General features: G+C 37.5%; 1 protein-coding gene across 1 annotated transcript in view; it reads left to right on the top strand.

The window, feature by feature from the left end:
- The window catches only part of SMYD3 (SET and MYND domain containing 3), a gene marked incomplete at its 3' end in the record, with an annotated part of 420,719 nt that overhangs the window by 334,064 nt on the left and 70,520 nt on the right, over positions 1-16,135 (top strand). Inside the window, exons 7-8 of the mRNA XM_081998098.1 lie at positions 953-1,055; positions 9,648-9,758. Coding sequence (XP_081854224.1) covers positions 953-1,055; positions 9,648-9,758 — 214 coding nt within the window. The remainder of the gene's footprint in view (positions 1-952; positions 1,056-9,647; positions 9,759-16,135) is intronic.

The raw sequence follows: 16,135 nt of genomic DNA, 5'->3' as shown, positions 1-16,135 counted from the left end.
GACAAGGAAAACAAATAAAGGAAGCCAGGACCTGGATAAGCCAAAAATTCTTCTTCCAGCCTGACGATGCCAGGGTCATTCCCACAGGGGAAGAACTATCAGCCCCGTATCTGCTATTGGATTGATGTTGGGCTAGCAAAGTCAGTTGTTTCTCAGCTAATGGAACATCAGACTCAAAAGTATATAGTGGATGTTGTTGATGTTGTTCTTAACAGCCGTCTTCAGAAAAGAGGGAAGGGCATGTTTGTGTCAAGATCCACCAAGGTGTGTGTCTCTTGAGGGTGGCTGCAGCGCCCCAATGAGCTGTGCTGCTTCAGCTGTCACGCGCCACAAGAACAGAGGCTCAACCGAAATACGCATAAAACAGAGGCAATGGCTGTTTCTTTCAACTCTGTACACAAAGTACTTTGGTTTTGGGACATAGCGTACTCCATTTTCTATGTGATATGAAATACAGGTTGATTGCTGGCCCCTGTGAGCTGCAGTTCCACTGATGTGGTCGGGGTAACCGATAAGGTTAGTGCCCTGAAACTGAGCAGAAGCAGCAGAAGTAAAACACAGTCCCAAGGTACTAACCTTTTGCTCTGAACTGTCCAGGTTGCCTTCTTCCTTACTTGCCTGCTTTGCCCTCTCCCCTGAGTCAGGCCTCTCAGAGAGTCACTGGGAGGCCATCACCTCACTCCCACCCTGAGTACACAGAAGGCAGAATCATGTGAAGAGAACTAGGCATGGCTCCTATTAGCAATGAATATAAATCTTCTAAGCATTAATTCTCCTCCCCTAACCAAGAGCAGCTGATTTACCAGGGATTTTATTTTTTTTGTAACTTAATTGCTTGATACTTCGGATGTAATCATGTTAGCTACTTTTAAATTATTAAAGGAGAATGGCAGTGGAGGCTCCTGTGTAAAGTTCTTTCTCTCTCTTTCTCCCCCTCTACTACCCCTCACAGCATGTCTTTACTGAACCACAGCTGTGACCCAAACTGCGTGATCGTTTTTGAAGGATACCAACTTTTACTTCGCTCTGTCCGAGAGATCCAGATGGGTGAAGAGGTAATTAACTTGTCCTCCCTTCCATCACAGACACCTGCAACAATGACATCTCCCTAAATAAATTCCAGACTGCAGGGCCACCAGCTTAATATTTTGATGATATATTGATGCCACTTTCTAGCACATAGCTATCAGGGGAAAATGATAAATAGAATCATCTCTTCACACTGCCTGGGCCCCATAATCATTACTTCTCATAAATCACTAGCAATCCTGATAAATTCTTGTTCCTCCTTTCCTCCTCTAGGCACTTAATTTTGTTTGTATTTGAACATCTTTACCCTGATGGAAACACTTGCAATATTTCTGGGTGGAATGCAGTGTTCACTAAGTCATTGCAACAATAAGCATTTGTCAGGCTGCAACCATGCTGTTGTAGTAAACCTTTCATTGACAGTGAAAGTACCAAGACAAGGTTTTTCTTTCTTGTCCATTTCACTACAACATACTTCAAAATATCCTTTTCAAGAGATTTCTGGTTTGAGCTAAGGTATTTTCAGCTTTGTTTTTATGACAGCATTTGTATTACTTTGAAAACAATCATTTGTGGCTAGGTAAGCATTTCAAAGTAAATGTCTTTTGCAGCAATGCAATATTGAATTTGCTTAGTAAGGCCTGCAAAGACACGTGTATATACGTAACTTTACACGCACTAATGATCTGTGCAGTCCTAGCTATTGGTCATTTCAAAATCATGACCTAATGGAAATACAGTTCATGCCTCTGCTTCAAACTCTGGGAAGATCAAGGGCATACGTATTCTAATTTAGAATTAGTATCTCTTTTCTTTCCTAGGAAGTGTTTTCTTTTTAAATGTATCCTTCTCTAAGATGGTAGGCCATCAAAATAAATAAATGGTAAAATATGTTAGGCAAAATATCATGGAGAACCAACAGAAATGCTTTTGCATGCTTACCTTTTCGCCAAAAGAAATATTTTAGGATGCAGTATACCTTTGTGGAGCTATTAAGTGTAGACATCTTTTGGTCCGGCATTCTTGTTCAGCCAAATTATAGACACTTTCATTTTATCCATATACCATAACTTTCATCTTTGCTTCCAAATTCACCAAGATGGGTTGTTTATTTAAATATACAGTGGATTTTAATGCATCTTCCCAGGATGCATTTGAGTTAATTATTAGAATTCCAAATTCTGAAGCTATCTTATTTTTAGGTATGTGGATATATTTTTCTGGGTAAATTTCATAAAGCAATTCTTTGTAACAAGCAGCTTTTACAAAGTGGGAGAGGGCCTCAGGTGGCCCTGGGTGGTTCTGGAGTGAGAAATGAAGTAGAATTCCCTTGCAGGTATGACCACCATGCAGACTGTGCTACAGCTGTGAAACTATGAGTAAATTTTAGACTTAGCATTACTTGTCTGTAACCCATAGAAGTCTCTAGGTTAAAATCAGTGGTGAAGCAGGTATGGTGTAAGTTACAAGTAATTTGTATGGCAATCAGGAAAAATGTAAGTTATAAAGTAGGGCAGCTAGGACCAGTTTGTTTGCAGTTGTGTGAATACAGGCTTTAAAATGGCAGCACCTAATGTGGGTGTATTATATTTTCTAAAAAACTTTGACTCCAATGAGGCACTAAAATAAAGTCAGAACTTTCTAAAAAGCTCAGGTTCTGGTCTCTTTGTTGTGACTGTTGCTTCTGGTTTTGATACTGAAAGGAAAACTTGCCTTAAGGAACACGTAAGAATTTATATATATACATATATATACACTGTGTTAAAGCAGGTGCCCTCTTGACTTACCTGGAAATAAAAGTCTCAGTCTGAGGTACATACTGCTTTGAATAAGGATGTGTCTAAGGAAAAAAGTGGGCATAAGTGAGAAAGTAAAGATACGAAGTGAATATTAGTTTAGAACTGTTACGGGAAAGGGAAGGAAAAGAAAATAATTATGAGGGTATATACAAGTCAGCAGTTTAATATTATTTTCAACACCCAATTACTTTTCTTCTTACACAACTGCTACTCTTTTTCATTTTGTGTTCTGCCTGGTGGATCTGGTACAACTTCTTTCCACACTGCCTTACTGCTTGTCTGCAGCAGGGTAAGCTCAGTTTTCTTAATAGCCATGTATTGAATTTGCACACCTATGTACATGAAACTACATTACTCGTTATGAGCTTCTTACTCACATTACTGAGGTCACGATCTGAGCTAATGGGAGAGAAAACACACATTATGGACGAATCTGACTGGGTTTCTGAACAAATTGAGTGCTCCGAGGTGGTAAGATGAACATTGTTTCAAGTCATGAGGCAACAAGAAAACTTAAATAATTATAAGCAGTAGAAAACTTGCCTTACCCTGTTCACAATTATACTAGATTTAGACAGAATGAGATCCTCTGTGTAATAATTAATAGAAAGTAAATAAGCAGTAAGATTTATTAGAAATGAGAAGCTAAATAGTAAGTCAAGCTGAGATTAGTAGAAGAGGAACATGGCTTTACTATCCATACAGGAACAAACTTGATAGGGCTTCTGGACCCTTGCCAGGAAAATATCAACCACTGCAATATGATATGTTCACTAGGCCAGTGAGAAGTAAAAATATTTTTGCACATTTGTAGTGCTCTCTTATCAGAGGACACTATAACAATTTACTCATGTTAAGGAGTTGTTGACCACCTATAATCACAGGGAAAACCGAGACATGGGGAGTTGGAGGTCACTGGCCACTGTGGCCATCTCACAATTATGTAAAGAGGGAGATACCAGCAGACCTCATTTTGGTTGTAAACCAGAAGAGATATCATTACATTGGATGTAGCTGCTGCAGTGTGATACAGATTTATCCAGAAATAGCATTTATGCCCCAACCACACTTTAGAGTGCTCATGCTATACACAGTAATCATGTTTATCAAGTCAGTGATAAAAAGCATGCAAGATTATGAGAACCTCAAAAAGTTTTTATGTCCTGATGGAAGTTGTTTCCGTTCAGCTTTAGTCTCATGTCTAGGCAGATTTTGTTGGCTTTGCATGTTTTTGACAGGAAGACATGTGGCATTTAGTGTTTTTTAATTTAATTTTGGTTTGGGCTTTGAAATCTGTTCAAATTCTAAGACCAAAATGTATTTTGGGCAGCAGAAAATTAGGATTCCTGAGCCAGAAAATGATTGCCTGAATCCTTATAGAATGAAAGTTCTAAATCGGATGGTGCTGTATATTTGGAAAACTAATCACTCCTAAAATTATATGCAAAAATTCTAGCCATCTAGGCCTTTTTTTGAGCCAAAGACAGTGTTGCCAGTCCTGAAGCACTAAGAAATCATGAGTCATGAATGTTACTTTTTTGTAGGCATTGAAAGAAGGGATTCCTGAATAATTGCATGGTTTCCCCAGTTGAAGCTTTAAGAAAACAAAGTGTATTGCAGGAATCATAATAAAATACTGAGAGCTGGCAAGATGGAGGAGTGTCTGGTCCTTAAATTTTGCTTCAGAAACCAAATGTTCAGGTTTATCTCTACGTATATTATTTGGGTTTTATACCAATGTCATTCTATGGAATTGCATGCTCTTTGAGGGCAGAAGGTTACCTTTTTAAGCAAAAACATACTACATTCCCATTGGCTTTTGCCAATGAATGCTTCAGTTGATGTTCAAAATAACAGCTTTCATTCCTATCATTATATAACTTACTTGTCTGTTCAAATGACATTTATAATCCTCATTAAATGTACAATTTTTAAAGTGAAAATTTGTCTCTGACAGGAAACTTCCTTCAAGATTTGTAGCTTTTCTTTTTTTTCTTCCCCATCCATGCTCTGACCCTGTTATAATTCATATAAGGCAGTATGGGTTTGTGTTGATCATGGTGGCGCTGGATTAATGGTTGGACTTGATAATCTTGAAGGTCCTTTCCAACCTTAGTGATTCTGTGATTCTGTGTGATTCTGTGTTGATACCCCAAATTCTAGTGCTTGACCAGCTGGTAGTGATTACCACTAAATGTGTTTTCTGTCCTGCAACTGGCATAAAGGGGATGAAACAGATAGGGAACAGAGGAGAGGACAAAAGAAGTGGAAGGAGGGAAAGCCTTGGGAGCAACTGTTGATCTCCATGCATAGATTGGGGGTCGAGGTGGCTAGAAAGGGTTTCGTACACTGTACCAGGTTTTTGAGCATAATTGAATCTAATAGCAGGAAGAAAGAAATAATAGATTTTTGTGGGGATTTTATTCTATATGTCCCTACTTAAAAGACTACAGGACTGTCTGAAACTTGCTTCCAGAAGCTCAAAACTAATTATAATACCTTTTTGCTCCTCAAGATAATGCCAGTTGTAGTGCTGACTATCACAGCTTTTGTAACTTTAGGTGATGTTACTTTGACAGTATACAAAGATTTCCTTTCTTGCACTTTCTTCTGTGTAAAAATGAAATTTAAGTGTTGCAAAGAAAGGTAGGATATGGGGAGGGATTATAAGAAAGCAAAAATTATTCACCTAGAGATCACCAGTGCTCCTTCAGTGATAAGGTAGCCTATCAGCTACTTTACTTTCTCAAAAAGACAAGCATCCTGCTCTGAAGAGGTCTTCATCATTTCCCTACCCTTAACTAACCACTTTAAACAGCATCAAGATGTGTGCTATAATTTCAATTGACTTTTTGTTAATTACAGTGTCTACCTGGTGTTTTGCAGGCAGACATGAGCTCATTTTGCCTATTCTCCAATCAGAAGTTGTACAGCTCAAATCAATTAGTCCTGCTGAGAGACAGGATGCATGAGCTGAGGTCCAATTCTGCTCCAAAATGAGTGCATGGCTTCACAGAGTTCGGTTAGAGCAAATTTTTATCTTTCTGCAGAAAGTCACATAACAGACTGTACTCTTACAGAACAGCTAATTTTTAAAATTCATACCAAATACAAATCATCATTTCAGATGACCAGCAATTAAATCTTCATGACAGATTTCAACCAAGATATGTGATATTTCTGTTGTTATAATTCTGTGAGGGGAAGTTTTATACCTATGTATGTTTGTCACATTACATTTTTTAAAATGAAATTTTGCTCTGAATTAGAAGGCGCTTTGATCACATATGCCAAAACAGAAAGAGCACAGGCTGTTCACAACTTACAGAACTCTGTCTCAGGAGCAGATTTTTGTACACAACCCTGCCTAACACTGAGAGCCATGATTGCAAAAACAAGAGGACTCACTTTTTTTCCCAGCCATTTGCATTAAAATAATTTATTTTAATTTTCTACAGAATCCTCTGTAGTAGGAAATTTTATAGCTTATCGTCTGTTACAAAACCCATAAATTAAGTCCACTGCAGCATGGCAGTACTGGAAAATTGTGTGCACCTCATTTGGCAGATGAAGAACATGAGAAACTAACTACTATTCTTTAACATGGTTAAAGAATTTCTGTGTCAGAGCAAGAAGCAGGGCTCAGACAGTGCTGCATTTCTAAGGAGAAAGTCTTGAGAGTCAATAAGTCTCACGGCTGTTAAATAATTCCCTGCCTTCATAAATGTTATTTAATATATATTCTCCAGCTCGGGGGAAAAGATTTACTGCATTCTTTATAAGCGATGCAATAAAGAGGCAAGCTTTGGTCAGCTGAAATAATGTTTTAATTAATACCATACATCCCACATGCAAATACCATTAAGACAACCTTTGATAAATGGGCGTATTTCCTAAATATGTACAAGTTAAATGAGCCTTGTATCTAATGGAGGGATCCAAAATTAAAACAAGTGTAGGAGAAAGACTTGAATACAGAATTTTTATGTTTAAATGATAAAATGATTAGTACAGACTTAGTCACCATTAGGTTGGTCATGTTTCTAAATATTCTGATTACATTTTCCTACTCCATCTGCCAGCTACAAACACTTTTTCACCTATGGATTTTTGCTGGCAGGACTGGGAATTTGGACTTGGGCCTCTGACAGCAAGTTGTTAAAACACTAAAAGGAGGTATGAATGTGACGAAGCCTCTTCTTCTCCTCCTTCTGAGGAGTCATATGCTCTAATCCAGAGCAGGTTGTTACGTGACTGTTCATATCCACAACTGTTTGGTAACTTCTGAAAAAGCAATTGCTGGTTTCAAACTTGTTCCTACTGCCAAGGTTTCTGCAACATGAAAGAAAAAAAAGAAAAAAAAAAAAAAGCCAAAAGTGGAAAGAGAGAAAGGGATGAAGCCTGTAGGCTAAAGATAGATAAAGCATGTTTGATGTTGGCTATGTGTTTTGCAGTACTAGAAATGAACCCTGCCTAATAATGGATTCAACAGTAATGATGGGGTTTCAACCATTGTCTTAAGTATTTTGGCAAAGAATAGACTAATCTCATGTGAATTATTTTTTTCCTAGAAGATTTCTGCTATCTTGCACTGTGCCTGAACTTGATTAAATCCCTTTTACTGCTGGGTGCCACCTGAACCTAAAGCCCAGCAGGACATGGGTCAGAACCAGTGATGCTTATCCAGAGGATAAGAGACAGGGAACAAGCCAGTGTGTTTAATGATTTTGATAGAAAACACTTGTGAGTTACAAGGAAACATGAAGATCAGAGGCTTGTGATGGGAGATGGAAATTGGACTTGGAATGGCTGAAGGATGAGGTTAGGACTACAGCTTGACTGGAAACTGTTTTGTGGCAAGTGAGACAGATCTTTCTTACCACACTCAGGAGGATGCAGAGTAGGACCAGATGGGGAAAGAAAAGAGGACAAAGTTGGTGGGGTCACTGAAGATGATTGAGAAATCAGAGTAGGGCAACAAGGACTGTTAACTTGGGAGAGTAATAGTGTTGGTGATCAAATATGGGGAAAAGGTGTAAGATGAGGCATGCAGGGGTGGCAGAAGGGCAGATCTGGGACTGGCAGGATGACAAAATCAGCCCGTTGTACCAAGAATGTCTATGTAAGGAGCTAGGACTGCGGGTGGAAACCAGGTTTAGGTAACCAGGGGTGGAGAATAAGACTGGATACTCATGCCCAGGGGCAGAGAAGAGAGAGAATGAGAAGAGGGGCAGATTGGAGAGAATCTCCCAAGAGACCAAGCTTGGGAGAAGAATGGAAAAGAAATCGGCAAAAAAATTTCCATCCATTCACCACAGAAAGCTCAGAGGGAAGCTTACAGCTCCTGTGTAAATGAGTAGTACAGACTGTTCTGCTGTAAACCAACAGTGATGAAATTAACCCCCTCTCAGCTCAGATGTGCACAAGCTGGGACAGAACAGCATTATATAGAATGCAAATGCTAACAAAGTTCTCACACTTTCTAACTACTGATTATCTGTGGAACTTTAATGTGCCTCTTTCATTAATTATACTATTAATCTTCAATTATGAGACCATAGTTATTTTTTTCAGCAGACTATCTGCTTATCATTTTAAATACTTGACTTTGCTATCTCAGTAGTCTTCTTTTAATACGGTCCTCCTTCAATATGTAATCAAATGACACTGTAATAATATATGAAAAAATGCAGGCATTGTTTTAGTTACTTGTTAATTGCTCATTTAATTAGAATGCTCACTAATTTGCAAAATGCAGGTTCTGACAATGGATTTCACAGTCATTACTACAAATTGGTTAGGTTTTCCTGTAATTTCTTTGAGTGGACTCTCATGATTTAACTGAGAGCCATGTGAAAATTCTCCCAATTAGTTGAAGTGCCTAGGCTCAGGATGAAATAATGTGACCTGATTTTTTTAGCTCTGACCTCTCTGGAGTGTTTTGAAGTGTGTTGGACATATAGTGTAATCACTCAATAGCATGTATGACTGAATGCTGGTCTGAGCTGGGCTGTTATTTTGTTATATTCTTTTCCTTATCATTAGTTTGTGCCTGTGCAGCACTTTAGACATTTGAAGAACTCTACAAATGGTTAGCCCTGTAAAACTCATTCTGGCAGGCGTCAAAGTGAACAAACTACAGACTTCTCTGTAGTTTGTTGGAATTCACTCTGTACAGCATGAGAGTTGAAAATTGCACAAATGTAAGCATTTTCTTTTATCATTTTAATAAATTTTCTTGTCAACAACTTTGAAATGCTTTTGCACTTCCTTAGTCACAAAGGAAACATCACAGACATACTGAAGACGGGTATGACATAAGAGGAGCTTTCCTTAAGCTCAAACATATATGTGCAAGAAAGTAGGGGCTTCCCTGATATAAAATTTTTGGAGAAGGTTGGATGTTGTATAACACCAGTGCTAAATACATACTTAAGCTTTGGAGCTAGACAGACAATGAGATTTCATGCACAGGGAATTCAGATACTGAGCTGCTTCTCTCTTTTCTCTCTCTTTTCTTTTTTCTTTATCTTCTAAATTAGGATGAAAAGTTGAAATAGTGATAATTTTGGGGGGATTAATAATTTCAACCAATATTGATCTGGAAATGTGGAAAAGTGTTCCTCCATGGAAATTATTTTTGGCCTTTCCCCCCCACCTTTGTAGAAGTAGTCATTTTCTTCTAGGAAATCAGCTGTTAAGATAAAATTTTATGTTGGAAAAATGTTGTATTCAGAAATGTTACCATAGCTATACATACACCGAATATGGAATTTTTGTAAAATATACCAACTCTGGTTTTGTATGTACTGCACACAGCTCACCATCAGCTATATTGAATCACTGATGCCCACCAGTGAACGCCAAAAGCAACTGATGCGCCAGTATTGCTTTGAATGTGATTGTCTTCACTGCCAGAATCAAGAAAAGGTAGGTTGAGTAAAGAAATTCCTTGCCAATGAAACAGAATTTTCCGAAGCCTATCAGCAGCTTCCCTTCCTTTACGTAATACTTATCTTTTGCTACTAATTGAATGAGCAGAATAGAGAAGAAAGTGACCTCAGTGCTGTTTATATTGCTATGAAAGACAACCATGAAGGAAAGAAAAGCAGGAAATGTTGACAACATGGTAAGAAGAATTTCTTGCTAAAACATGCATTGTTAATAAAGCTAGGAACCACTTTCAGTTCCAAGATGTGGTTCAGATAGTTTTGAGATTCAAGGACATCTGAACATGAAAGTCAACATGACTTTAATCTGAAAGGAAAGGATTTTTTTTTCTATTCAGAAGAATAATCTTGGAACTTTAACTGAAGCCACTTGTCTGATGCTACAGGAAGGCTGTGCTTATCCTCATAATAATGTTAAATTAAGTCTGAAAAACACCTGCATCAATAATTTTCAAGAACTACTAGACATATTCAGCAGTTGTTAGAAAGAGTGGTGAACCTCCTCAGATGACTGTTTGTAGTTTTTATGCTCTCTTTCACAAGTTCTTGGAGTAGCAGGTCAGTAGTTGTAGTAGATAAAATTTTGTTCAGTATGACCTTTTACTAGTGTTCAGCCTAGCCTGGTTTACTTATATTCCTTCATATTTATACAGCCTGGCCAGAATAATTTTGGCTCCAAGCCTGACAAGAATTCAGATGGAATATGCAAAATGAGATTGGCTTCATAGCAGTTTATACACTTTGTCTCTCTAGTTATATGTACACTTGTTCTTTTACAAATGTTTGGGGTGAGTCACATGCCATAGATAAATGTGCTCCCAGTAAATTAGAAATTATAAGAAAGGTTTTGATGAAAATGTGATTCCAAGGAGCATGATAAGATTCATGAAATAATTGCTGTACAGAAAAAAAAAAAAAAACAACAAACCACAAACGAAAAAAACCTCCAAAGTTTAAACTCTGTGTTGGGTAGGACAGTTCTGTGTGTGTGTAGTTTTGCTCAAGCCAAAGTACACCCACTGAATACATAATGTATCTTTTGATTCATCAGTAAGCAGCTCAAAAAAGAGAACATAGAAAAGTTTCAGGCTTATGACATAATGCTAAATTACTTCCTGTCCATGTGCAAAAGTTGTTGGCATTCTGTGCCCGAAAAAGATTGCTGCAATGCTACTCAGAGGCTGTAAAGGGAAGTGAAGACCTCTGTTTGTCTTTCTTTTCAAGATGCTCACTCAAGTGCTGTGAAATCTTAGATTAGTTTTGGGGAATGGCATCCCCACAGATGCAGTGGCAATTAAGAAAAATAAGCAGGCTAAAGAGTTTTTAAGGATCACTTAATAGTTTGTGAAAGGGTAGGCAAGTGATATAAAGACCATTCAGCATGTGGAATGTTTTAAGAAACAAGATCCAGAGACTGGAGTACACCTCACTGTAAAAGTCAACATACCACATCAAAAAATATTGTACTGAAATTATATGTGCATCTATATTTATGAAAACAATAGTCTCATACATAGGTTAAAATTAATTAATGATTTTTTTCTCTTCGAAATTTTTAACTGTGGTTTGAGTTCAAATTCTATAGATCTTTTGCCCATTGGCAAAATTCCCTGTGGAATATTGCAAAATGTTTGGAAAGCTCTTTGTGACTGCATTCTGAAATTCTGCAGTTTCCTCATTGTTACCATGTAAAGAGGTCTGTGAAGGGCTAGGAACCTTGTGTCAGCTTTATCTGTTGATGTGTATGAAGAAGACATCTTTATCCTCAGCTTCAGTCTAGGATGATTGGATATAATCTGCAGCAGTCCTCATAGTAGTGCATTTCATTTCTCTGTGACAGATTTTATAAATACAACTGTTTACATGACTAACTTTGAAATGTAGATTTATTTTTTTTTCCCCATTGATCTTGGTCACTGTTGGTAAGCTGAGAGGCATATAACTGCAGCTACAATGGGAGATAATATTTCTGGAAATTCTGTTTTTTAAAATTACAGAATGGCTGGATTTAGATGCTTAAAAGTCATCATTTGGCAAAATTATCCAATACTATCCCTGCTGAAATACCCCTGATACTGAGGCAATTTCCAAGACATCTTGGAAAAAAATTAAAGGGCAAAGTCTTTGTCAACAGAATAGAAAACAGCTGCAACTTTGGGTCATCAAGGCTGGCAGATTCAACACTGTGATTCAATAAATATAATCAGCTAACAGTAAACTCCCATGTTACAACATTGCTTTGCATATCCAATGGCTCAGTCAACAGCAACCCGTCTCATAAATCTTTGTTATAAGTAAAAGTGCAAATTCCAGTTTGGCTAAGAAATGCTTTATGCCTTCAAATAAGTTCTTGGGTGTTGGGGATTTTTTCAGTTGTGGTCATCTCATCAAAAAAGCTAGAATCCTTTTTCTAACATTTATAGAGATTGTAGCTTCTTGTTACTCCCAAATTCCAGTCCTGCTGAGTGTGTGTGCCAGCTGCTGAGTACATACTAGGGACCAGTGAAAGCAGAGGAATCAGTCCTGAGATGCACACATCAACTTACAGTAAACTATAAGTCAAGGAATTTCCATTGTAGCTTTTATTCTACATCTCCTGTAATGTTTTAAAAGCTATCCTGAGAATCCTGTGGGAAATAAACATTGAAGTTTATATGAAGGGCATATAAACCTTATATGTATTAGTACTTAGTTGCATGTATGCTTATTTATTCATATTTATAAAAATACTTTGCAAGTTTCTTATCAATGAAATTCATGTCTCCTACTATATTTTCTAAAGGCTTGTTCATTTAGTCTTATATGCGCAAGTGAAGAAGGAAGATGGTATCAAGTTTCTGTTATCAAGTCAGTTCCTGACTTCATAAATGACCTTGGGTAATTCATTTTATTCAAAACAAACCTTTGTGTTTTCTAAGACCCAGCCCTTATTTTTCATAATTAGTGAGAAGCTACCATTTCAGTTGGCACTGAACAGATTTTTGACTAGAAACCAGATCAGTCTGTCTAAATCAGGGAGCATTTTTGTGACTGTTCTGTGAAGCTCTTGTTTTGCTCAGTTTCCCCAAATGCAGCATCAAGATGGCAATGTGTACTTCTGCTGAGTATTCTTATGTCCAAAGAATAACAAAGATGCTGCATTTTCTAAGATCTTTTAGTTTTAAGTGATGGACTTGTTTTAATGAGGATAATTCCTTACAGTGGAATGGTTTGAGTTTTCTTTGTGTGCTTTATGCAGTTCCCATTGCCATGTGATATCTTAGTGCTGTTTTTAAAAAAAAAAAAAAAGTCACATTTAGCCTCAGACACATCTGCTTGAGCAAATAACAGATTTAGCCTACAAAATGCTACTCATTTTTCCTAACTTTATTTAGGCATCTAATCTAAGCCAGTTTTTAGCCTCCCTCCAAAGAAAGGACAAGCAGCTCATTCATTCTGTCTTGCAGTAGAATCTATGAAAACTGGAATCAACGTAAGAAGTTAAAGGAATGCCCTCAAGTACATACACAAACATTAGACTGGTGAAGTTGGGTGAGGTAAATTATGCTGCTCCATAAAGTATATCTAACAAAAAATCAAGGATCACATGATTATGTTTCTGGGCTAGCTGACATAGATAGCAGAGTGCAATTGCAACTATGTAGGTTTCAGCACGCTAACATCCAGATTATTGGTAAAATTTGTTTATGCAGATCACTTCAAGCACGTGTCTCTGGCTGCTGCTGTAGACAAATATATCTTACAGCCACTGTCACTGCTTCTTCACTGTTATTTGCGCTAAAATTTATTCAACTCAGATAGTGGTTACATCATGCTACAGTCACACAGTTTAGCTATGGATACAAACAAGAGTAGTGTGTGAAAGTGCTCTTTTGCCATACTAGGTTACATGATTCTGTGAGGGTTTTTTCTAATATTTCAGGTCTCTGATGAACTGTGATTTAAGAGGCAACTTATCTGTTAAGAAATATTCTTTATTTCTCATTTACTGTAATATTTCCTGCCACAGCTATATAAAACAGCAAAATTCACACCAACACCAGCAATGACTTTAAAATTCACAGTCACTTGGACTTTTTAGCTAGATATGGCAACTTCTTACAGCATAAGAATCTTCTCTAACCACTGCCTAAGTATACACAGTTCACCTGCACAATTGTCTAGATCTGAGACTGTAATATGGCAAAGGCTGCATTTTCAAGTATACTGAAACAGGCTGCAGCCCAACCACAGGGACCCTGCTGAAGTTGTTGAAGTTGAGCATCAACTTCAACTAATGCACACTGGCACACTCAGTGTGAGCAGACACAGCCCTGGACCGAATGGAGAGGTCCATGGCTGTGTGGTCACAACTGCATTGCATTTCACGAGAGCCAACGTTCCTCCATCAGCTGCTGATGAAAGGACTTCAAAGGGGATCTCTGCTTGCTGTACAGTAGTAGTTTTTTATCTGCCTCTCCAACTGTGAGCACAGCCATGGAATAATCCAGGTGCATAGTTTTCCTCAAGGATGAGAAAATATGGAGGCAAACAGTGGCATCTAGCTGGACCTGTGGATCTCCATTTTTTGTGCCTTGGCCTTAACGTCAGCTGCATTTTGATTCTAAGAGGTCATACCATAATGCTGGCCAGTCTTTTTTAGCAACTGGTCAAGCAGCCTGGCTGTTGATTTGACAAGGGAAGAGTAGCAAGTGCTAACACATGAGTGTAAACTGGTTAAGATAAGATTGTGAACCTTTGCAGTACAGTTACTGCCAAATTCAATGACACTAGCTACAAATCTAAACAATACTTTTAACTGATTTTGGCCCCAGTTGGGGGGGGGGGGGGAACAGTAACTAAAAGAGGGAAACAAACATGCCTTTCTAAAAGTCACTCATAGAATATTTCCTGACTGTCAGTACTTTGTTATTGCTACTGTAATGTCTTCAGTTAGTTAGCTGTATCTCTGACAGCTTTATACATTATTATTTGCTCCATTTTAAGATCAGTTTCCACTGTAATTTGGAATTGTGTGCCTTCCTAAAAGCCGAACTCTTGGCAACATATTACCATTCCAGCACATAAAAGCCCCTTACATTAATTGTAATTAAAGATGGGATTACATTGATGACAAACATTTTAAATGGAGAACAGTTTTTTCCACAGTCATGAGCCAGAGTATTGTTCATGTTCTACATTTTCAGCCAAGGATTTCAGGGAGATTTGTGCTTATAGAATCACTTCGTTATGAGTCGTCTTTCTCCTTTGGAGCCAGGATTTAATATTTTAGTCTAGCTTGGTTTTTGGAAGGCTTTTATTTATTACAAGGTCAAAAGCATTGGGTTTGAATCTGAATCATTTTATATTTGGCCAGTATTTGATAGTTGCCAAAGCTAATAATAACATAATGCCAGTAAGTACGTTATTCCTTTAATCAGTTTATTGCTTTGCTTAGTTCTTACTTATATTGCATCCTGAGTTTTGGTAGAGAACATCACAAGTCCAGTTTCCAACTCACAGACTCTCAAAATTAGGTCACCTGAACAGCAGCCAAGCTATCTACAGCTACATAAAAATGACACCTGCAATTCTTTACCTGGTATTGCACTTCCATACGTCCTCTTTTATAAAAAAACACTGAGTAAGTTCCTGAAGCTACTAGAAGTTTTGACATTCTTTTCCTATCCCAGGAAACAACACAACTGTAGTTTAGGAATTTCATCAAATGTAAATGGTCCTCTACATAAGCTGATCAGTTTTGTTACTAGAGAATATGTCTGTGGTTTCTGAGAGATGCTTCAATATGGCCAAGGATAGAATTTACACAACATTTTCACCTTTGATCTTCATGTTTGGTGTCAGCAATGCCATTGAACAACATGTGCTTAAATCACAGAGGCATTGTTACATAAAAAACATTATTTATTGTTGTTTTGAATTAACATGTAAAGGTTTCACGTGAGATCACTGTACTAGTCTTAGTACAAAAATATCACCCCTCCCTCAGGGATCATATATTTAGGACACATGAAATATAAAATTATATGTTAAGAATTGCCTTTTTAAATTGCTGAATTGTCAAGTTCCAGAAGTTTGTGTCCCAGTTTCCCCAATATTTATTTATTTTCAATCATTTACATTCTCACTAAGTTTTCCAAGTACAATATGAAAGATGAGATCTCCAAATTAATTCAAAAGATGAAGCCTAGGAAGCAGAATTAAATAGGATTGTTGAAAACAAGTCTGTTCATACAGCTAACTGAACATAAAACCCCTCGATCAAAGCAAAGAATAAGGTAAAGGATCTATATCTCTAGTCATGATCCTAAGGTAGTTGCTAAGTACTAAGGTACTAAGGGTGTGTAAAAAAAAATA

Source organism: Phaethon aethereus, assembly GCF_964289735.1.
Source record: "Phaethon aethereus genome assembly, chromosome: 3".
NCBI lineage: Eukaryota > Metazoa > Chordata > Aves > Phaethontiformes > Phaethontidae > Phaethon > Phaethon aethereus.
Note: the sequence above shows the minus strand (reverse complement) of the source record. Positions and strands in the feature narration are given on the sequence as shown.